Genomic DNA, 23,225 nt, shown 5'->3' with positions numbered 1-23,225 from the left:
AAACCTCTTTTCTATAGAAATTACCCAGTCTCAGGTATGTCTTTATAGCAATGTGAAAACAGACTAATACAGGAAATTGGTACCGGGAGTGGGGCATTGCTATAAAGATACTTGAAAATGTGGAAGCGACTTTGGAACTGGGTAACGGGCAGAGGTTGGAAGAGTTTGGAGGGCTCGGAAGAAGACAGGAAGATGAGGGAAAGTTTGGAGCTTCCTGGAGACTTGTTGAATGGTTTTAACCAAAATGCTGATAGTGATGTGGACAATTAAGTCCAGGCTGAGGTAGTCTCAGATGGAGATGAGGAACTTATTGGGAACTGGAGTTGCCAATAGATCAGGAGTTAACCAGAAGCTTGAGTTGAGTATGGACCTGGCATATGGATATACACATTGACATCGTATTCTAGTGTTCTGGCCCTCCCTGCCCTGACAGTGGTAGAAGCATCCATCAATGCCCACCCTGACATCAGCATAAAGGACAGGTTGGAGAGATTGTAGATAAAGGCAGAGAGGCTATTATAATGCTTCTCACCTGGAGTTCCCCAGATGGAAGACAAGGAGGCCCTGGAACAAAGGAATGGCATTTGGGACAAAGTAATGTTGGCAAATAAGAAATGTAGCAGTGGTCCAATCCACAGGAGATGCCAGGCAATTGTTCACGGCATGAGATAGGGTCATAAGGAAGAGCAAAGACCTGAAAAACTTTCTTCTTCCCTTCCCTAGGCATCCGTGATCCCACCTCATCTACATCCCACAGAGCCTCCATTTTCTCTAGGTATGAAACTTATTTCCAAGCTAGACTGAAAGCTGGAGGAAGATGGGACACATGTCTGCTTCATTTTCTATTACCCCAGCATGTAGGTGCAGCACCCAGCCCCTAGTTGTTTATCAGTATAGGTCTTGATGGTCACCTCCCCAGCCTCCCACCTCAGAAGTAGGCTCTACATGTCTCCCTTTCAGAAACAAGGTCACTAAAGACCCCAAAAACCCTCCTTCCCTTGGGCTCCACACAATCAGTGTACATCTTTCCTCATCTGCTATGCGCTCTGAAAGTCGTGTTCACCTCCAAACAGTACATCTTTAAAATGGGTCACCTCTCCTCACAATCTACTCCAAAATTTCCAACAAGTTTTCTTCTTTTCATTCTGCCTCCCACCAGCCTATCCTATTCCCTTCTCTCCCCCCACAAAATCTAGCTCTTCTTCAAATACATTTAAACATTTTCACTAGGACATCTATCTATTTCTTAGTAAACACTGAAGAGAGTTTCTTTCTTTATTCAAGTATGGAGCCCTGCTCAATATCCTTTTGGTCTTCATATGCCTTCTTTCAAGGCCTTTCTGAAATGTTTTTCCATGCCTGAAAGCCAGTGGGGTTTTACACGGGGACTGCATGGCTAATTCCAAGGCAGAGTGAGATCGTTATCTATTAACCATTTGATAACTCAAGTTTATCACCTTGATCGATGAATAAGTTATCATTTGCCTATGGGTCCCATTCTTGAGTGGTCATGGAGAGCTCTGTAGCTCATCCTCTTTACACTCATAATTTGCACAAATTTCACCTAAGAGTATTTACTTAACCACTTTAATTCAATTTGTCTCTACCTAAGACATTTAATTCAACAAATATTTATTAAGCTTCTCTATAAAAGGGACTCTGGCAACTTTCAGACCTGCACTGCAGCACCAGCTCTTTGCTGGCCCACCCCCTGCAGACTTTGGGCTTGCCTGTCTTCATAATCATGTGAGTCAATTCCTTAAAATAAATAAATATATATATATATATATATATATATATATGCACACACAAGCAAATCTTATTGTTTCTGTTTCTCTGGAGAATTCTGACTAATACACCCCCATTCACCATCCAGGCTTTTGAGGAGAAAGATACCAATCTTTGAAGGAGAGGACACTCTGGATAGAGCCAGGAGTTTGTTGCAGAGTCTGAGAAAAGTTCCCTCTGGAGAAGGGATGGAAGGATAGTCTGGGGGGTTGATTTAGGACGGGGTGTATGACATGGGGGAAAAGAAATCCCTGGGGGAGCTAAGTGAGGGAAGTGGACCTCTTATGATAGTTTCTCAGAGCAATCTAAGAAATCACGTAGGCCTCTGAGAAGGCATCAAGAATCAATGCAATTTGATTAATTGATTTAAAATACGTTGAACTTTTCAGCCTCCATTGTGTATTTTTGGTGCATTACTCCATGCAGTTATTTCATCCGAGACCAGAAGGGGCTGGAAGATTGCCTGCTCCACATTCAAACCCTCCTTATCGTATTGGTGCTGACATGACACAAGGATATGCAGTCTTTACCCGGTCCTAATTGCTCACAGAATGAAGCCAGTCCTTACTGCTCACAGAAAGCAGTGAAGCCTCCCTTCACTCACAGGGCCCACACAGGTACGCCCTGGTTTATGTAACGAATGGGCTGCTACAAATAGGTGTGACGCGTGCTTTTGTGGATCACTTTACATTTTGAAGACACACTAGAGGAGCTGGCTATTTCAAAGAAACTTTACAAGTGCCTCATTTCTTAATGTCACAAGCATTTCTGATTTAAAATCATAAACTCTTTCTAATGTATTAGCTTATGAAGTTTCATGTTTTGCCTAAGAGGTTTAATTAAAGCAAGATAAAACTATGCTTAATAACATTCAGTTGCCTGAAAGAGCCATTGCAGAAACGCCTAATATAGTACCAGGAAGTAGCTTAATGTCTCAAATAAATGTCAAGTTGTCCAAATCAAACTGATAGGCAGCTTAATGAGGGATACATGTCGCAACTATCCATATTTTTCCACATTTTTTTAGAAAGAAAACATTCACACAATGAAGGGAATCAGAATCTGTTTTTATATCCCTAGAGTTATAAACATTTGTATCAAAATATTTACAATTATAGTATATGAAATAATCCATTAACGAAGAAGCCCAATACAGTACTAGAACAATCCACCAAAGTAATGCAAATTACATGAGACATAAATGTCACAGAACAATAAGTAAAAGATAAGGGATACATGGTTTACTCCAGTCATAGTTCAACTTCTTAACAAAATGTGAGTATTTCCTTTGGATATGTCTGATATGTAAGTATGCTTCTGCACTAAGACAGCCTTCTATAACCATGTGATAATTAAATCATAATAACAAAGTTCATCTTCCCACAGTTTTTGCTGGCCAATCTCTCTAACCCCAGCCCAGGTAATTTGGTGGCTTGCCCTCAACATTTCCTTAACCAGAATAAACATAGAGAAATAGAATTCGTAATAATCCTTTTACATAAATACCAGAAATCATGGCATAACAAAACCCCAAAAATGAAAGGTATAAAAGAAGTGGATGAGGCGAAAGCTAATAAAGAAAAGTAGGCAAGATGTCTCAGATTCTCCCTGGGGTAGACCTTCTCAGGGCGATAAACAAAAAGTCTTCCCAAAAAACCCCTTTAGACAGAATCTGAGATGGCTTAAAATAGCTGCTCCAGGGCAGAGCAATGCCTGCTTAACCAGGAATAACATACTACTTCTAAGTCCTATATAGAGGTGCTCCTGCGGCAGCAGACAGCTCATCTACCATCTGACTAGGTACTACAAGAGTTTTTCCTTTTTTATTTTAAAGAAAAGATCCGCCCATCACCTATATTTTTATTTATCTCATGGGATTTTCTTATTTTCCTGGGAATGCAGGCACTCTGTTCTTATCATGGCTGAAATATAGTATGCTTAATACTTCACAATTATATAGCACCTTTCACCCAAGGGCCTGTTGTTTGGTTTTGGTTTACGTGTGTTTTAATCAGCTTCCAGAATTGCCGTGCCTCACCTGTGAAGTGGGATAGGCAGGGTCTCTAAAAGATGATCACTCCAGCTGGTGTCTAAGCCAGAGCTACCACTGAGCCTAGGAGCCCTGATCCTCAATATTGATCATTAGACAAAACTTCTTCAAAACGGTTAAAGGAAGAGTAATAGGATTGTGCTACAAGCAGCCATGTCCATCTCTTTCCTGTTGTATACTTAAAAGAAACATTGACTGCATTGAGTGGAATCCTAAAAATATAACCCTAATATGGCACTGTTGCAAGACTGCCCCTTGGATCCCATAGTTTGTGTGGTACTTTCATCACCGAATTGTTCACTAGTGACTTTAGAGGAACTCCAGAAGAGCTGTCTTGGCTCTAAGCGAGAGGCCTAGCAAAGACCATGGCTTGAGGTCTCCATGAAGGACAGCCGTGTGTGAGGTCTGGACTGGGCTCTGAGCATCCCCCAGGTTTTCCATTGTGAAAATCTCTCCTTCTTGGTTTAGCTAACCCACCAACGTGACCTTACAAACTCTCTCTCCTCCTCCCATTTTGTCACTGAATTCCACAGAGCTAAGTATCTGTTCCAAAGAGGGACAATGGCTCGCAGGCCAAAGCCCCCCAGGAGGCACTTCAGACTGGAATGTGATGTTCTGCTTTGGGTCAGAAGGGCAGGATGGCTTCCAGGCTTATCGTATTCGTCACAAAGACAATATCTCTCTTGCCAGAATTTGTACCGCTATTTTAACTCGGTGCAGTAGGTCTGTGGACCTCAGTGCATGACCCAGAATTCACCTCAGAAGTGGGGCTGGTGTTGTGGCAGCTGATGGGGCCCCAGACAGTGTGTGTCACTGAGAACAGCTGGAGGTCAAGTCTGGTGGCTGCAGGGAGGCTCTCTGGCCCCCATCAAGGGAGCATCAAAGTACTAGCCAACTACTTTCTCCCCAGGGCAGGGGCTTGGCAGCAGACAATCTCCTCAGTAATGGTTTGGGATTTGACCTCCCCCCTTTTCTTCCCCCTCCCCCCTCCCCTATCTTGGTTTTTCCTATACAGCAACCTCCACTTCCCTCCCAAATTCAACGGCTTCCTCCTCCCAACCCCCCAGATCCCCATGAACTCGTCCGGCCTTATTTCTTTCTCAGGACCAGATAGAGAATGCCGATGATGAAGCTGAAGCAGAAGCAGATCCAGGCCAGGATATAGGAATAGCCGTGGTGATACTGCCACTGGTAGTTGGTTCCATAGCTATTTGCATAACGATTAGTGTAGATGGACACCCCCACCAGCACGCACAGCCCTGCAGGGGAAAAGGAGATGTGTCAGTGTGTTTTCTTACATTAAAATTGAGAAAAAGTTTTTCTGATTTTAAGAAGATCCTATTTCCCTCATTAGCAATAGGAAAATGAACTCTGGCTGTTTGTCCCTAAACAGGAGTTCTGATGGATGTCCCCTGGGCCAAGCTTGATGGTATGTTGATAAATTAGAGGTGTCTGGGCTCTCATATCTGCGCTGGTTTGTGTGCCCATAGTGTGATGTAAAACACAGAACCTCATGCCTACCACCCAGCTGTTCTGTCTGGCCCTTGTGGGTCTAGGAAAGCTAATCAAGGATGAAAAAGAGCACGTCCTTCCACCAACCTGAGTATACTGGGAAAGAACAACAATTAAATGAGAATCACAATCATTGTGTGCATTGTGGCGGTGGTTTCATCTTTCTGAGAACTCCTACCTTTCTGCCTTCTTCAAGTGTCTTGTACACACGTACTATTGACAGATAATGCGCTGCCACTTGGTAGCTACCCAGGAGCACTGGTTTTGAACAATGAAGAAGATGAGGGTTCTTAACCCAAGCAGCAATTCAAGGTTTTCCATGAGAGAACAAATACCCAGAGGAGAAAATTGCACAAGGAAGTTTCACTGAACCATGTGCTAATCTGTCCAAGTTGCCGGAAGCACCCATGGTAAGATGGACTTAACAATGTAAACTGGACTCAACCCATGAGATACTCACAGCACACCAGCATGGTGGCCCCCGAGAGGAAGAATCGGTTTCCCTTCTCCATGGTGAAGAGCTGGAACACGAAGACCAGGAGAGAGATGGCAGAGAAGATGATAGAGAGAATCATGAAGGCCTGCACTGTCTTCAGGGCATCTGTAGACACAGGGCGAGGAGAACAAGGGCATGGGGTCACTCCAGGGGCCGAACATTCCCTGACCACACCTATTGTCAGCACTGGGTCAATATATTTATATATACCTTCACTGGCGTATGACAGGGTCTCACTGCAGAAAGTGTTGGTACAGTTTTTCCAAAGACCTACTGATGCATTTCCCACATTGGAAACCACCCAGACCTGAAACCAGAAGGAAAGAAAATGTTGATTGAAAGCTGACCCTCTGATTTAAAAAGAAAATAACAAATCAGCTTGCATCGGGATCAAATATTAATGAAGACACTTTATCTAGCCATAACGATGGCTAAGCAGCCTATCTGTGGGTGGAAATAAGGTCCAATTAAAACTGAAGTCACAAAGGTCCCAAGAGAAGAGAGACAGAAGAATGTGAAACCCAGAAAGAAATCACCTAGCCCTCTTTGGGTTCCACGATCTTCATGACTTAAAATAAACGGAAGTAATTCAACCACAGTGGTTTAAAATTCTAAGGTTCTGAGAAACAGAAATCCAGGATGAGGAAGCTGGCTTAAGTGTGTGCAATTCATATACTCTAACAAGATTGTTTCTTTTAAGTCCCTGGTTGACCAGGAAAAAAAAGTGAAATGTCCAACTGGAAACAATTAAAAAACATAAGACCTACTGGGAAAATAACAATGAATCTGGTAGTTAATAAGCCCCTTTCATCTAAACAGAAGGATCAAACTTGACTGTCACAACATGCAAAGTAATTTGATAGTAAAATACTACAGCAAGTGCTTTCCTGTAGGGGCTACTAAAAGCTGAAGGGTGACCTGAATGAATTTCCCCAGGCTCATGATGGTGCCACCATCCCTTCCTGCCTGGCCCAAGAAAAGGAATCATCCTTCTAGAATAGAAAATAAGTGCAGGGTTCTGTCTACACACACACAAATGCACACACTGGAAAGGTGGGGCCAGGCACATGCAATCACCTGCGCCAATCCCTTCTCTTCATTCAATAAACAGCTGTGTGCTGAACCTTATATTAGGGGCTGGTAATTCACAGACACGCAGCACTTTGGAGCTCATTAATACACTTTGAAGAGGCTTATCAGATTTATCTGGATAGATATAAGAGTTGACATATAGAATGGCTAAATTACAAAATGAGGAGGTTGCATGGGTGGGGGTTGTCTTATCGCAGTTATTCTTAAATTAGCCTTGCTTATGATCACCCCCACCAATGTTTGCAAAGCTCTTCTAACTGAACTTTAAAACTCATTTATACTTTAACTGTGATAGGGACCTAAACAGATTCTGAAACCATGGTTTGCTGGCCTAGTGATTGGTGGCCTTGGTTTTTAAGTCCAAGGAGCTGGCTTGTTTTTTCTGAGAAAAGCACAAGTAAAAGCAAATTGGGCGCTATAAGCCACCACTAGAGGTCAGAGTAGCCCAGGGTTCAGAGAGAAAAAAACTACCTCCACTTTTTTTTTTTTTTTTTTTTTTTTTCTTGTTTTGTCTGAGTTAGTTAATTAAGTGGCACTGGGTTAATCTCGCAAAACTCCACTTTCACAGGCTACTCTTTGCTCAAAATTTGAATTCACCAGTCTGGCAGTCAGAGCCTGTCATCCTTTCCTTCCCATCTATCCTTCTAATCAAGCTTCTCAGAAGGGGAAGTCCGGCTCCAGCCACTTAGGTGTATGTCCTCCTTATCCTCTGACCAAAGCTTGTCCTTCCTACATGTGCTCCTTTGCTAGCACTCCCACCTGAATGCATCCCTATGATCCTTCCACCTTCCCTCTTTCGCTAAGAGAAACCTCAGTCATCTACCAGCCCTCCAGGTTCACCTCAAGCTCCACTCACACCTGCTGCTGGGAAGGCTCTTCTAGAGACCGAAGAAGCCGCACTAGATCCTCCAGCCCTTAACCACCTACAGCTCTGGCAGGATCGCTCCTGTGGCCATTCACCTTTATCCTCTTGTTATTTAATTGTTTGAAGGGCAAGCGGGTGTTTATTTTGTTTCCCACAACTGAGCTGTAAGTTCATGAAGGGCAAGGGCTGTGGCTTAAACTTCTTTTGTGCACTTGATGTAAATATTCAAATGATTTCTCAATGAGTGAATAAACAAAAGAATATTACTCACATTGGCAATGGTGCAAACGAATAGCATAATAACAGTGGCGATGTGGACCACAAATATACCAGCCAGCAATACCAACATCTTGGCTTTCGGTTTTTTTGGTAACTCGTGAACAAAGAGTTCTGAAAAGAAAAAGAAAGGGACAAAAACGGTTACTGTCGGATTCGATAAGACGACTCAGTTTTCCCACACATGTGGGCTATCTGCTAACCTGAGGAAGAGCTGCTCTAAAAACCATCACAATCGAATCATAAATTCCTGAAAACACCCCTGTAACCTAGTTCTGATTTGCCTAAGTGCCTATTCATCCAGTTATACATACCTACATGGAAACATAATTTGGTTTCTTCTTAGGTATTTACATAATCATTTCTCTAATACATTCTATTTCAAATAAGGAACAAGAACATTTTATGATAACTGTTACTATTTTATTTTGTTTGTGTTTTAGAGGTTACAAATGGGACTTTGATTTTCAAAGAAGTAGACCTTTATAATTTCCAGGTCTCTGTGCAACAATGTCATATAAATGTCCATTTTCCACTAGGAAAATGTCCATGCTTTCATCGAATTGTTCACCCAGCACTTTTAATAGAAGCGAATGCCTTCTGAAGAATAGCAGCTATTACTCACTGCCCATATACTGAATAGGCTACTAATTTGATCCCGGATGAGATATAAAATGTGAAAGACACAATTCTATTATTATAATGCTATTTGGTTTTCAATAATTATAACAACCTAATAACAGTTTAATGGTCTGGTCACTCCCGACTGAGCATTTCAGACTAGTATTACTATACCTGAGCCTTTGGACTCTGTGTGCCTCATGGCAGAAAGCCTGCCATTGGTCTGGGCAGAGAGTCACATTTTCCACAGCTCAGTGTGACGGTTCTGAGGGCTTTAAAAGTATGCAACTTGAGATACCACCAAATGTGCCTTCTTGCACATGACATTTACACAAATTCCAATCCTTCAGGACTCAATACAGAAGATAGGCAAATGCATAAATCACAGGATGGGAGGATTGGGAACTAACATTGATTAAGAATGTACATGGATAAACAAAAGTTTTCAGCCGTAATGGCAGCAGAGAAGAAGGGAGCCCATTGATCATAAAGCCTAGAACATAAAGGAAGTGTGAAGGATACACATGGGGGAGGCTATTCTGATTTATGTCAGCTACAGAAGGAGGGCTTTGTCATGCCTAAGACTGTCACAAAGCAGTGCACGCTCAGAGGGACATCAAAAGGAAAGGGCTTGAGGTTATTCACACCCTAGGCAGAATGGATGTGTGGATGCCCTAACCAAGGGAGGAGATGACCATGCGCGTCCTGCAATTGTTCCACTGCCCTCTCTCACTCCACCTAATTTAATTGATGCTTTGAATGTGCTTGAGCCACTTTCATGCCACACCAGGTATTTATTAGAGAGCACTGATACTATAATTCCAATACTTCACATGCCTTTCATCTCCTCTCACTTTCTTCATCAGGCAACCAAAAATCTAGAATGATCTAATATACATCAGGGTGCCTTGTGCTCTGCAAGCAAGGAATGAGAGGCAGACACTGCTTCCACCATTCTCCCTGACCCTCTCCAGCAGCCCCTTCCCAATCTGGTCACTTCCTTCCAACCCAGGCTGTTTTTTTTATGTGTCCAATTTAACTGCGCATGCAAAAATTATGACGTTTATCCTGCCTTTTCAGGGGAGAGGTTGGAGCTTTCATGTCTGCTATTAATAATCTCCCCACACATTCAAATTCATTTTTGCTTTTCTCGGGTTCTAGCACACCTCCACAATTTTCTGCTTGACTTAAATGCACAGCAAAAAGAGTTTTTTGAATCAGACAGAGGTTGAATTAGAATCATATCCAGTTATTTGACCGCTTATCTCAGTTTCCTCATTTAGAAAGTGGAAGTCGCAATGTCAATTGCAAAGGGAAGTGTGAGGATGAATTCAGATTGTTTATGTAAAACACCTAGTGTCTGGCACATGGCAGCTACTAATAATGGGGTTGCTTTAGTTGTGGTTATTATTATTACTATTATTCATAAGTGAAGCCGGGTAGCTGTTGCCAACTCAACCCAGTTACTCAATCGCTAGGCTGCCCCATGTTAAGTACAAGTAATAAGATATCTGCTGTGTAGTTCACGAGGCAGGGTGTATAAAATCCTTTCAGTCCTCTTAGAAATTGTCATTTGTCTAACCCTTGCCCCTTAAGGGGGGAGACCTTTAAGAGTACACCCTCGGGAAAGACCAGGAGACAGTTCACTTTCTCAGCCCAACTTCCTCACACCCCCCAAGATTCACACCTCACCAGATCCTGATCTCATTGCCCACTATGGGGAAAGGAACAGGTTGATTGCAGGGAATTACAAATATTACATAAGAATACTCATGTTTAATCCTCCTCAGTCTCTTCAAATGACTTTCTTGCTCCTGTTGCTTCTAATTTACAAACATCCTCTTCTTAAAAGAGGGAAGGGCTGGAGGGGCCAATAACAGAATATAATCCACCAAGTGAAGCCACTTAAATGAGTCACAGAAAACATTTCCTCCCTGATAGGTTGTTGGGAATTCAGCAGCATTTTGTCTCCTTGGGTTGCTCTGTAACCCCTAAAGTCAAGTCTGATTTCCTCTGCCCAGCTCACACTCTCTGTCTCAACGACCCCTCCCACAGCACCTCTACCTGGACCCCATGCGTCACAGCCCTGGTGATGCGTGTGAGTTCCTGGCCCCTGGATCCAGCTGACCATAAGCCCTGCCCATTGCAGGCTGGAAGAATGGATGTGAGAATCAAACAAAAGAGCAACTCTCTTTCATCTTGGATTTTTGTGGTTGTGCCCTCCCTGTCTTTTCACCACGGAAAGCAGCAAAATGTCTGGAGTTAGCAAGTGGTCTTGTGTGAAACACACAGTTCTCTCTGCTTTTAGCTGCTGTATCCAGCCAGAAGGAGGGGCTGTTTAGCTTGAGCTACAACTTCTCCATCTTTTCACTGGCCCATTATTTGTCAGGTTTTACGAATATCATTCACTGTCAGTTTAGAGGGGCTTCCATTATTTTCAATGGCCTTCCCCCAACACGGGTGAAAAGAGAATGAATTATTTTCTTGAGTTTCTGGGCTGAATCATCCCTAGTTACCCAGTCTCTATACTGGGCTAGACACCTCCTGCCCCCAAGGGAACCCTCAGTCTGGGAGGAGGTGATCATTGAGGTCTTTATGAAAAAGCCATTAGTGGTACCTAATGGGTAAATGTCTGTGCATTTATCAAATAGCAGAGTAGAATAACAGAAGAACCCTTGCTCCCGAAACCCACCCACCCATTACTTGCAGGGTAGCTTGTGGGGAGATTCATTCCCTGCCCCACTGTGAATCTTGCTTCATACAAAGGCACTGAAAAAAATACTATGTATGAGAATTTATACATTGGAAGTATTGGTGGCTACTACTTATTTCTTAGCAGTGTGTTTCACTAAAACAATAGTAGACTTCTGCCTCACCCCTCTCCAAAATGTTATGGGTGGCACTCTCCAGTGGAAAGCATACCCCAGTCCTAGTGAGGCTGAGCAAACCAAGATGCAGAGAATCACAGCATTGCAATTCTGAATACTTTGAAGCAAAACCTGCTTTTTGCAGAGCATTTGGTGCACTGGGCAGTCCCAAAGTTGTAGGGGAATGATCATAACAGCGTTCATTTGTGGTGCTTAGACTCCCAGACCTAGGCCAGCAGAGCTTATCAATTCATTGCATTTTTAAAGAACAGGCCATCCACTGACTTCTATGTGGATGCCAGGAACACATTTCTGTACCCACCACTGTGAGTGAAGGATGATCTCTTTCTTAAGCCTCACCTACCTAACATACGTGGCACAGGGGCAGTCAGGGGCTGGGTGGGAAACTGAGGAAGGTACAGGAGCCATGTATGTTGACTCTGGAGAGAAGTATTGTTAACAGAAATGGAGATCAGCACCTCAGAGCCACACACGGGTCTCTGACATCCCTTTTCTGTTTTTTCTGCCCTAATGGACAGGCTTGCAGTTCCCTACCTCCGACCACCATCTTTTGTTTCTGACCACTGTTCTTCCTTTTCTTTCCACATTGCCCAGACCACACTACAGCAGAGGTGTCTTTGTGCTCCTAGCTCTAATGCAAACCTCACAAACAGTGACCATTCAGTATTTAGATAAAGTTCTTAGCTAACAGAATAGCTAATATAGTTGTAGTTAGTAGAAATAACCCTGAGGGAGTTCAAGACCATCCTGGCTAACATGGTGAAACCTAATCTCTACTAAAAATACAAGACGTTAGCCGGTCGTTGTGGCACACGCCTGTAGTCCCAGCTACTGGGGAGGCTGAGGCAGGAAAATCGCTTGAACCAGGGAGGCGGAGGTTGCAAGGAGCTGAGATCGCTCCATTGCACTCCAGCCTGGACAACAGAGCAAGACTCCATCTCAAAATAAAATAAAATAAAATAAAATAGAACCCTGAAGATTAAAATTGCTCGTGGCTATAGCTCCAAAGGGCTTAATAATATGAGACATGAGAGAAGGGAAAGAGGGATAACCAAACCTCTCAAGTTATCTCCATCCATTTAAATCTTTATTGGTTTCTTGCCTCCCTCTTACACCAAACACACACACACACACACACACACACACACACAAATGAAACAATCAAAGGAACACAGCCCTGAGAGGAACAATGCCATACATTGCTTTGTTGCCTTTGTTCAGACAGCCTAACACTTTTAGGGTTATCTGACCGGTGAGAAATACTCAGGCCCGCATGGGAGCCTTTCCTTTTCTGGTGGGTAACTAAATCTGTAGAGACTATGAGAATAATTTACTTCTAAGAAACAGAAGGGAAGTTTAGAGGTGCATAATTTGGCTCTGTGATTGCTAAGCTAGGAGTCAGATAACTTCCTCCTGTCCAGAAGTCTGTGTGCTTATTGAACTGCCATGGGGCCTGGAGGCAGCAGCAATTCTTTAAGTGTGGCCTAAAACACAATAACTGGGAGCAATACAATAGAATAGAGCAACCAAAAACCCACTTCTTCAGTGAAGGAAGTGGTCAGAATCCTGGGGCTTGAGTCACTGAAGAATTAGCCTTAGCCGAGGGGTGGGAGAGGAGCATGCTCAGAAATCAGGGACTGAAGATGATGCGAACACTGGGGGAGGCCCTCGGGGCTCAAATTTCCATGATTCTTTAGAGAATGGGTAAGATTCTCCCAGATGAAAGGCATCATGGAGGCCTTCTCTACAAGAGGGCACGAGAGAGCTTTCTGAGAAGCAGGGGATGGATCTGGCTGGCATTTCCTTGGCAGCTTAAGAAAGACCAGGTTTTTTTCTGGGGAGAAGAGAGCAGTAATGACCACTGCCAAATGTCCTATCTTCCCTTCCCCTCATTCCACTTTTGTTGCCCAAAACCTCACAGTCCTACCCTGAGTTTCTACCTCCATTATTTATCTCACATCCTTCCTTATGTTCCATTCCCATTGCCACTGTCCAGTTCAGATCCTAGCCTGACCATGGCATCAGCCTCACCCATGACCCTGTCTCTGAACGCCTCCCCTCTAACATATCTTCTACCCTGCTACTGGGTTATGTGACCATGGTACTCCCCTGCTTAAGAACCTCCAAACTCCCACCACTAACCACCACCAAACACCAGGAAAGAGGCTCCAAGCACCTCAAGCCACTCCTTGCAATCCCAGGCCTCGGATTTCCAAAAATAAAAGCCCTGCTTTGTATTCTTCTTTCAGTGACAGTCTATCAAATTCTTTTCAACCAAGCTAAAATCCTACCTCTTCCAAAATGCCTTCCCAGATCCATAGGTTAGGAGTAGGTTTCTTTTCTCTCTTATGTTATTGCCCTCACATAGCTTTTCATTAAAACCGCTAATGATAGCCCTAAGATTTTAAGTCCCTGAAGGGAGAGTCTTGCCTATGACAGGTACCAAATAAATATCTGTTCAATGAACAAATAAATGAATTAAGGATGGCCATAATTTCTTCCCTATGGAAAAATAATCAATGTCAAAATGACTGAAGACTTCATAATAACCACAGAATTCTAGAGGGAAAATATTTCCTTTTTTTTAACATACATAGACTTTAGTCCTTTATTATTTTTCAGAAATTGTTTAATACTTTACTACAACTATGTATTGAGCATCTTATTGTATGCAAACTTTATTATATATTTCTATATAAATACCTATGTAAATATGTGACTGTTTCCTGAGTGCATTTGAATACACAAGGGTATATATGTGTGTGTTGCCTTTTGTTCAAAAGGAAATAAGTGAATTCAAAGAGAATGTCTTAAATTTCTAAACGCTAGTTTGTCTGCAGATTTAACCTTTCTCTCTACTTCTTTGAATTATAGAATCTCAGGACTGAAGAGGGAGGTCTTTAAAATTCCTTTTCAGTTCAAGAAAGTCATCTACAGATCTAGACCAAAGAACTATCTAAATCATGCTTAACCTCCTCCAGTCATGGAGAGCTCGCTACCTACCAGGATCCCCTCCCCAATTGGAAAGATTTTTCTGACAATACGCCCAAGTGGGCTCTTGGCAACGACCACCACCCATTACCCTACTAGACTCATTCTTCCTCTTTCTAACATGGTTGTCTTCACAGAACTACCAGGTTATCAGAAGATTCACCAGAGGCCCTCACCTTAGATCTCAAAATCTCAGTCAAGTCATAACACAGTCCTGAGATTACTGCTAGACACTCCCTTTTTGTTGGCCAATGTTTTTCTGACAGTGAAATTCTGATCTCTTTCTGGATAACTGTAAACTTTGGAGAAAGCTTTCTCACAGCATCTGACCAAAGACATGGCCCTTCTTCTAAGGCATGAGGAGAGAGAGAGAGGCGTAGCCGCTGCTTCTGGTCAACTGACCCCCATGAGTCAGCCGTCCCCACACCACCTTCCTCAGCGTGACACCTGAAACTCTGCAGCTGCCTCTCCTTCCTAAGGACACCGCGCAGGGTGACACGAAAGCCTTTCTGTCCTCTGCGCACGTCAGGAGCATTTTGCTTTTGTTGGTTTGCTTTTGACGTGTTTGTTTCCCATGAAGGATCATTTGGTTGGCAAAATGGATGCTCATGTTAACACAAAAGCAGAAAAGGAAGCACTCCTTTCTGGGGGCAGCCAGTGAGGATGTGTCTGGAGGAAGAAAAGACTGGGATTAAAGGCAGGCTGAGTGGATGAGACCTTGGATGAGCCTCTCTGGCCATTGTTATTGTTGTTTTATATCAAGTGTACTTTTCCATTCTCAATATTGTTTTTATGCAGGAGTGGGAAAGCAGGGTATTAATTTCTCCGTGGGAAACATGCGGAGAAAAAGGATTCTCAAGGGCCATTTCCTTCGGCCTCTGCATAGCTCATGTTTGGTGTGGAAGGAAGGAACTTCAGGTAGGACTTGATGTTGGAAAATACAGGGCAGTTTTTACGACCAGGAGAAACATCGTCAGTCAAGCAGCAAAAGTAATAGGAACCTACAGGCTGCAGGGAAAACAATTATTTTTTTCATCTCCCAAATGCAGGCTATCATAAACGGGGTGATTATACAGCAAGTCGTGTTTGTCTGGTGCTGTGTAGACTAGCACAGAGTCTCACATAGTTAGGGGTGAGGAGCCAAGGGGTGGGTTGCGAGTGGGGCAAGCCCGCTATATGAGAGAGAACCTATTGGAGAACCAGATTCTTATAATAAATCTGCCTCCTACCAACTGCTGACTTTGGAAAAATCACATAACTTCTCTGGTCAGTGGCTCCTAGAGGCACAGAGTTCAAAGTAGCACAGAGCAGGGCTTCTCAGCTCCAATCCTGGTTCCACCACATCTGAACTGTGACCTGTAGACCTCAAAGGATTAGCGTGAGGGCTGAAGGCCTGTGCCAGGCACAGAGCGGGGGCCACACAGTTCCCGGTTGGTTGGTCTCTTCCTCTGTGTAAAGTGAGAGGCTCAGGCCAGCGAAATGGGCCTTATGCTTCCCTGGCAGAGCCTGAAGACCAACGATTATGCTAAAAACAAACAAGCGGCATGAATATTGTTTTTGCAAATGCTCCCAAGGAGAATAACCTCGCTCTCTTATTTCCGCCTGTCCTCCTTTGTGTCCAAGGGAGGGGGTGGATTTGGGCAACAGCTGCAAAGACTGAGGCCAGACCTGGGCTGTGAAGTTGGGGCCCAGCCCACTCCCCCAGACTGCAGCTGGTTAAGGGATTGGGCGATGTTCCCTGGGCGAGGACGGAAGCGTGAGTTGCCTTCTGCTTTTGACAAAGGAGTGTTCTGGCAGCCAGAATGTCTTCAAGGGAGAAGCTGCCAAGATAATAACTAGGGGTTTGGGAAGAAAACCTAGGTGTGGTCCAGCCCCAGCGGCGCTTGGGCGGGACCAACAGTAGATGGCGGCAACATGCTTCAACCAGCAAAGCTGCAGCCTACTGGAAGGTGGCAAGCTGGGAGGGGAGGCCCCTTGCCTAGAGACACCCCAGACCCATCAGGTGGGCTCAGGGCTTCATTTCAATTCGTTCTTTAGAGGTTGAGAGGCACTGAGGTCATTCAGTCCAACCCCTTGATGAGAAGGAAATGCACCTACCCAAAGGAGAAATGGAATCGAATCAGAACTGAAGCCATTTCGCACCTTCCAGGCAGGGCTCTTCCACCTGGCATGATTTTCTCTCTCCTGTCTCTTGGCTTAGGGTTTGGTGGAAGTTCTAGAACTTCTACCAGATCTACTGTTCTTTCTTTTCCTCCTACGTTCTCTGAGTTAATCAAAGAGTCAGCATACACCCCTTAAAACTGTGTCAATTATAAAAACACATGGTCTTCAGAGGCACTGCTTCTCCCTTCGTTTTGCGGAGAAGGCCCACCCAGCAGAGCCAGCCTGCCTGGCCACCACAGGCCCGAACCAGATCCCCCTGCAAACTCCAAGCAAGCTTCTAACTCTCATCACAGGAATCCCCACCCCACCCAGACCTGGAGACTATCTTTCAGTAAAAGGAAGCTCCAGGTCTCCGCTTCAGAACTTTCTCTGAGATCAATGTGAACACACTGGCTTGCCCCAAGCTAGTTGTTTCAGGGTCGCAAAGCTCTCTCCAACTCCCCTTCTCCGGGGTCCTGGGGAAGGGTCTTTGAGTCTTTGAAACGAGAGGTCTAAGGATCAAGGACCCCGTTTTGCTCTCAGCTCTGATCTGACCTGGAAGAGGAGAAACATTGAAGAGGTTCCAGCCTGGTGGGCACCCGTAGTGGAAACTCAAATGATACCAAAGAGGGGTCAACTATCCTGAAAAAAACAAGAGGAAACCAATGCAACAAAAGATTCTTCACAAGGGACAAAGAATAAAATTCTGACCGAAGGACTGTCCTGAAACATTGAGGGTAGGTGGTCCCCAAAAAGAGTGGAAGGATGGGAGGGGAAACAGCCTCATCACTTCTCCCTTGCTCTTTCTCCATCCACTTAGCTCTTTGTCTATCCACTTTGTCTTTCTCTATCGACTTAGCCCTTTCTCCCGCTTTTAGGTCTTTCTGCCTGCCTCTTCCCTCAACACACAGCCTGGGAAATAGCATCCCACTTGCTCTCCCTCCCTCCCTCCTGTCTTAGTCGCACCTTCCTCTTCCTCCTCTCAAATTGTTCCTCATTGGCTCCTGTCCACACCTATACACCACACCCTCATGCTGCAGGGTCTCCCTCCTCGAGAAGAGGGTGGAGTTTGTTTCCCAGGGCCAGCTCAGTTTCTCCCTGAGCCTGATTCTGTTCCTGGTGAATGCTTTGCTGTTGTCAATGTCTTCGCAGACTCAGCCTGCCCTCCTCATCTGAGCCGGCACCCTTTACATTTAATTACTTAAACCTCTTTCTTTTATTCCTGGTGCCGGGTGAACACTCATGGCTGAGAGTGAGTCTGGGGAACACCATGCCTAAAGAATCTCTGAGTGGATGGGGCAGAGGAGGCTGCGTGGGTCCTCAAGGAACCTAAGAGATGAGAATCCTCTGAAAAATGCCCATTTCAATGCCACGCGTTACCTTGTTTCGCTTTTCTATCAATTTTTACAGATTAAACTAGCTGCTAGCGTCAGCCCCAGGGATTCCTCAAAACAGAAATGGTAGGATCTGAATTTTTTGGTTTTTCGTTTCTTTTTTGGTGTTTTGTTGTTCGTTTTGTTTTGTTTTGAGACAGGGTCTTGTTTCGTCACCCAGGCTGGAGTGCAATGGTACAATCATAGCTGACTGCAGCCTCAGAGCCCTGGGCTCGATCAATCGTCCTGCCTCAGCTTCCCAAGTAGCTGGGACTACCGGCATGCACCACCCCGCCCTGCTTTTTAAAATTCTTCTTTCAGAGACAGGTCTATGTTGCCCAGACTGGTCTCAAACTCCTGGGTTCAAGTGATTCTCCCACCTCAGTCTCCCACATAGCTCGATTACCACGCCTGGCTGAATCTTAGAATCTCAGAGCCATAAGGGGTCTGAAAGAACCAACAGGTTCAACTTCCAAAAGCAAGAAGACAAGGGCCTCGCCTGTGGTTACACGGCAGAGTCTAGATAACACCACTGCCCCTCTGTCCTCCTAGTCAGCTGTCTGACATCTGCTCCAGGATTCTTGCCGCGGTTTCAAGCTGTGCTGAAGGGGCTCTCTAGTTTAACTACCCTGTTTGAAGAAACAATTCATGAAACAGGCTCAGCAAATAGAAAAACTGTCACAGCCACATAAGGCCAAGGGCACCATTCAGCAGAGGAGTCCATCGTAGTTCCAGAGAAATGCCATCTCCACCACACAAAAGAAAACCTTGACCCAAACATTTTGTTAAAAAGGAAGAGACAGGAGCAGCAATCACCACAGGTGTTTGTGCTTTCATCGTTCTGCTTCAGTATCAGTGACTCTCCCAGGTAAACTGAAGGAAACGGTTTTACCCAGGCAGGACGCCGGGGACTGAAGTGTTGCAAAGAGTAGTCTCAGGATGTGTGTATGTCAGGGCTGGGTGATGGAGATTCAAGTAAACCCCTAACTGGAACCATATTTGGGCTTCCTTGATTACTGAATAGCAAGTGCAGTCCAGAAATTCAAGATCACCTGGGCGGATCTGGGAAAAGTATTAGAAAAGGGAAGCCTATGGTGAGAAAATTCCTGTTCTACACTGGTTAAGATGTAGGAGCTCTTCTCAAGGGGTTGATACCCAGATTGCTGGCCAGCAATTACAAGGAGGCTACATTTGATGGGCAGCCTGTTTCCATAGTTACTATGATGGGTGGTGATAATGTATAGGCATGGGCTACGTGAACTATGGACCAAGTTATGGGACAATCCCCAAGTTATGGGACAATCCCCTAACTAGAAGCCTGTGTCCTGGTATTGGATTGATCTAACCATGACCTAGTAGGTAGCAACACTTGGTGTGTCCCTCCAAGTATGTACAGCTGAGAGTCCCAAATATGCCTGAGCTTTTGTGTTAGGCAGCTATGTATATACATGAGGGAAGTTAAAGAAGGAACCATATTCATGCATTTAGAAAATGAAAATACCTCCAAATCAAAAACCCCGTGAGTATGATTGACTAAGAGCATAATTCCAAGCTTCAAAAATGCTCGCTGCCCTTCTGAGCCTTAGGCAAAAAAAAAAAAAAAAGAAGAAGAAGAAGAAGAAAAGATAATGCAATGTAGATCCATTAAGTTGTATTCATTAAATATTAAATAGGTGTTAAGTGTTTAGAGGATAAGGATCATTGGGTGGAGCAACAACGAAACCAGAATAGATATTTTCTGAGTTGTTTCAGGCCAGCAGAATCAGGAAGTTATAAGGAAGCTGATTTTGCTGGATTTAAGGAACTTTAATAAAATTAGAGCTGGCCTGCTAGGGGGCATGAGTGTGGAGATACACACTGAGGTTCTGAGCTCCCCGCATCTGGAAATTTTAAGATCTGTAGGATGGCCGTCTGCTCAAGATGGTGTAACAATTAGATTTCTGCACACAGTAGGAGAATGAATGAGATCCAAGATCCCTCCCAAATTTAGAATTCTGTGAACGAAACGAAGGATGAAATGGAACTGACTTGCCTCCTGCCCTTTCCTGTAGCGACGGTTCAGTTACGTGCCCCACCAGGCTCCATAGAGTCTACAGAAAAGCAGTCTTGCCTCATCCACAAGTTTTCCTAGGTCTTCAACGTGTCTCTCTCCAGTAGCCCCTGTGGGTCTGGCACTACCTGAAATTCCTAGAGCCACCCAGAGCAAGCCAAGAGGGTCTGCATTCCTGGGCAGGGGGGGTCTCCATGAAGCCCACTGACAAGGCTGGGAACTTGATGGGCCTAATCTGGTCTCTGGAGGAAGCAGGAAGCGCTGAGGAAGGTGTAATAAGTCCTTTCCACAATCCACAGAAGGGATGTCTTTCCTTTCCCCAGCGGTCTGCCCAGCAGTCCGCCCAGCAGTCCTGGGAGATGGCCAGATTCTAAGGATGTGATCTGCTCCGAGTTGGTTCTTGATGGCCTTTTGCCAACTCCCAAGACAGTTTAGTACCCACAAACAATGTAAAATGTGGGGGCCCTCTGACCCGGGCGCCAGACAGGATGTCCTGCAGCCCCCGCCCCCGCCCCCGCCCCATTCTTCGGAGTCTGGGTGGAATTGGATCTGCCCCTGAGGGTGGGAGGGGTGGAGCGGGAGGCGGGGGGGTGGGGGGGTGGGGGGGTGGGGGGGAGTGGCGGGAATAACCCTCACATTTCTGTATTGTCAAAGCTGAAATCCAGAAAAACTCTCACAGCTAAGGGATTCTCTCACTACTTCTTGGAGGAAGAGCAGAGCGCAGCAATCAAAACCGCGTTTTTCTAAATTGTCTTCAAACTCTAGCAAGTAACATGTAGCATATTTTCTCCTGTATAAAGCTACGGTATCATGTGAAACGCTGCCACAAATAATGCAATTCATGATGGTTTACACTCCCAACATTGTCGGGGCTTTCCGTGTGCTGACTGGTGAGACAGACATTGCTTGTTAATTTTAACCTGCACAGAACTAAAAGATTTGTATAATTTTCACAGGATATTAACACTGTTGATTTAATAATGGCTTCTCTAATCCACATCCATGTAATGTGGAAATAATAAACATCTGAAGCAAATGTAGAGTTCCCTTCATCTTGAAAAGTTGCCCTGGTGCCTACTCAATCATCCCCCCTGGGCAGTTTTACAAGGCGCACTGCCTGCCCAACACAGGGTTGATTACATCTAAATCTTCTCTCCCAACCTACTGCCTTTCTAAAGGAAAAGCCTAACTTTGTCAGACAAGCTGAATCCTGTCATTCTCATCTTGTTTACTTGGGGGAAAAAATATACCAGTATCTTATGTTGAAATGGGCCACACCTCAGTAGACACTCACCCAATATGCTAACCTAAAAACAAAAAACAAAAAAAGGAAAAAGCACACTTCTTCATTCCTCCTGATTTACTTCATGATTAGCATGAGTGTTTGCATTTATACAATCACATTTTGGGAACGAGAGAAAAGATAGGCATTTCAAAACAATCACTGCCTTCCATGCAGAGAAATTCCACATCCACTTGCTTTTAAAAGTTCTTTTATCGTTTCTGATATGCCATCTTTTCACTCAGCACTGAAAAGCAGCTTTTTCTGGGGTGAAAGCACAAAGCCACTCAACAATTTTTAACAGGCACAGATGTTCTCCTGCCCCACCCTCTTCTCCAAACCCAGCTTCCCTTTTGCCTCCCCCACCCTCCACATCTGGCCAAGAGAAGGCATCTGGAATCTTCATCAGCTCCTGCTTCCACCAAATGAACCCCTCCCATGTTTCATTTGAAACACCAGTTGTCTCCCTGTCTTTCTCTCTGTAACGGTTTTCTTTTTTTTTCTTTTTTTCTTTTTTTTTGAGATGGAGTCTCACTCAGCTCACTGCAACAACTGTCTCCCGGATTCAAGCAATTCTCCCGTCTCAGCCTACTGAGTAGCTGGAATTACAGGCACCTGCCATCATGCCTGGCTAATTTTTGCATTTTAGTAGAGACAGGGTTTCACCATGTTGGCCAGGTTGGTCTTGAACTCCTGACCTCAGGTGATCCACCCGCCTCAGCCTCCCAAAGTGCTAGTATCACAGGCGTGAGCCACCGTGCCCGGCCAATGATTTTCTTTAAACAAACCAATCCCCCTCTTCCCATCCTGTGAGGAGAAAAAAATACTTCAATTTAAACAGAAATGAATAGAGAAGAAAACAGGCAGGAAAAGCAGTGTCAAAAATAAGCTGAAAACCAGTTATCTATCCAATACCACCCAAAAAATCCCAACCAACAACCAGCGAGCAGAGAAACAATTCAAGTCCTGAAGCAATCAGAATCAAAACGGAGGAGGTGGAAACCATCTGGCCAGTTCCCGATGTCACTTCCAAGGTGTGTGGTGTTTCCTCCATAAACAGTATCCTACCCCGGTTTGTTTCAAAGTCCCTGCTCCCTCCACATCCTAGAACGAGAACCCGATCACTGCTAGGCACGATTTCAGTCCCGTCCCACTGATTTCCCCAGACTCCGTCCTCAAAATACACTTTTCTGAACTTTCTGGAAAAAGTTGTCTCTGTATCCACTTTGAGCCAAAAGTTTCAAGGATCATACAAAAATAGCAAAGGAAAAAAGTAAAAGCAAAGCTTACATGAGGTCAGAAGAAGGAGAGCCGTGGAAAGGAAGGAGAAGGTTTGCTGAGAGTCCCCTCAGCGTTAGGAGCTGTCCTACCTGGAGAATCCCAGCGACAGAGGCGCTCTGAGTGGCGGGTGCTGGCAGCAGCCCTGGTCCGCTCTTCTGGAGGTATGCGACCGCACTGAGGGGAGGGACCTGCCTCCCGAGGTTATAAGTTTCCCCTGCTGGTGTAGTGGGGTGTGTAATGGGCGGTTTCTTTTCACCGTGTTTTAAAGGAGTTTCTATGAATCAGTCTGGCTTTAAAAAAAAAAAAAAAAAAGATTTGTTGGTAAGCTACGCCCTGCTAAGCTGGCAGTCAGTCAAGAGTGGTTGGGAGTGAGCCATCAATTCAAAGAACCCTGTTGTAGGCTGTCTCTGACTCAGACACACAGACCACAGTGGAAAAAGGAGTGACATTGCTTCAAATGAGTAATAGGATCACACAAATAGATCTGTTTACTGAAGCCCATTCCTCCTCACCAAAAA

At 44.6% G+C, this 23,225-nt stretch overlaps 1 protein-coding gene across 2 annotated transcripts; it reads right to left on the bottom strand.

The window, feature by feature from the left end:
- Positions 1 to 2,834: 2,834 nt before the first annotated feature.
- Positions 2,835 to 23,001, bottom strand: EMP1 (epithelial membrane protein 1). 2 transcript variants are annotated; one of them, XM_010371026.1, is made up of 5 exons: positions 22,797 to 23,001; positions 8,075 to 8,193; positions 6,057 to 6,153; positions 5,811 to 5,951; positions 2,835 to 5,097 (listed from the first exon to the last, which is right to left on the bottom strand). In XM_010371026.1, the coding sequence occupies exons 2-5, from the start codon at positions 8,150 to 8,152 to the stop codon at positions 4,928 to 4,930; spliced, it is 486 nt and encodes a 161-aa protein (XP_010369328.1). In that variant the 5' UTR covers positions 8,153 to 8,193; positions 22,797 to 23,001; the 3' UTR covers positions 2,835 to 4,927. The 2 variants fall into 2 exon arrangements, with proteins under 2 accessions (XP_010369328.1, XP_030794677.1); XM_030938817.1 differs by having other exon boundaries at positions 22,717 to 22,932.
- Between the last annotated feature and the right edge of the window lie 224 nt (positions 23,002 to 23,225).

This window comes from Rhinopithecus roxellana, chromosome 10, assembly GCF_007565055.1.
Source record: "Rhinopithecus roxellana isolate Shanxi Qingling chromosome 10, ASM756505v1, whole genome shotgun sequence".
Taxonomy (NCBI): Eukaryota; Metazoa; Chordata; class Mammalia; order Primates; family Cercopithecidae; genus Rhinopithecus; species Rhinopithecus roxellana.
The sequence above is the reverse complement of the archived record's forward strand: the minus strand, read 5'-3'. Positions and strand labels throughout refer to the sequence as shown.

Bases quoted from the DNA above. Each gene is read 5' to 3' on its own strand.
- EMP1 (XM_010371026.1), bottom strand. From the start codon at position 8,152: ATGTTGGTATTGCTGGCTGGTATATTTGTGGTCCACATCGCCACTGTT. The intron at 5,952-6,056 runs GTATATATAAAT...CTGTGTCTACAG, and splicing joins CCTGTCATACGCCAGTGAAG to ATGCCCTGAAGACAGTGCAG. The intron at 5,098-5,810 runs GTGAGTATCTCA...TTTCCCCTGCAG, and splicing joins GGCCACCATGCTGGTGTGCT to GGCTGTGCGTGCTGGTGGGG.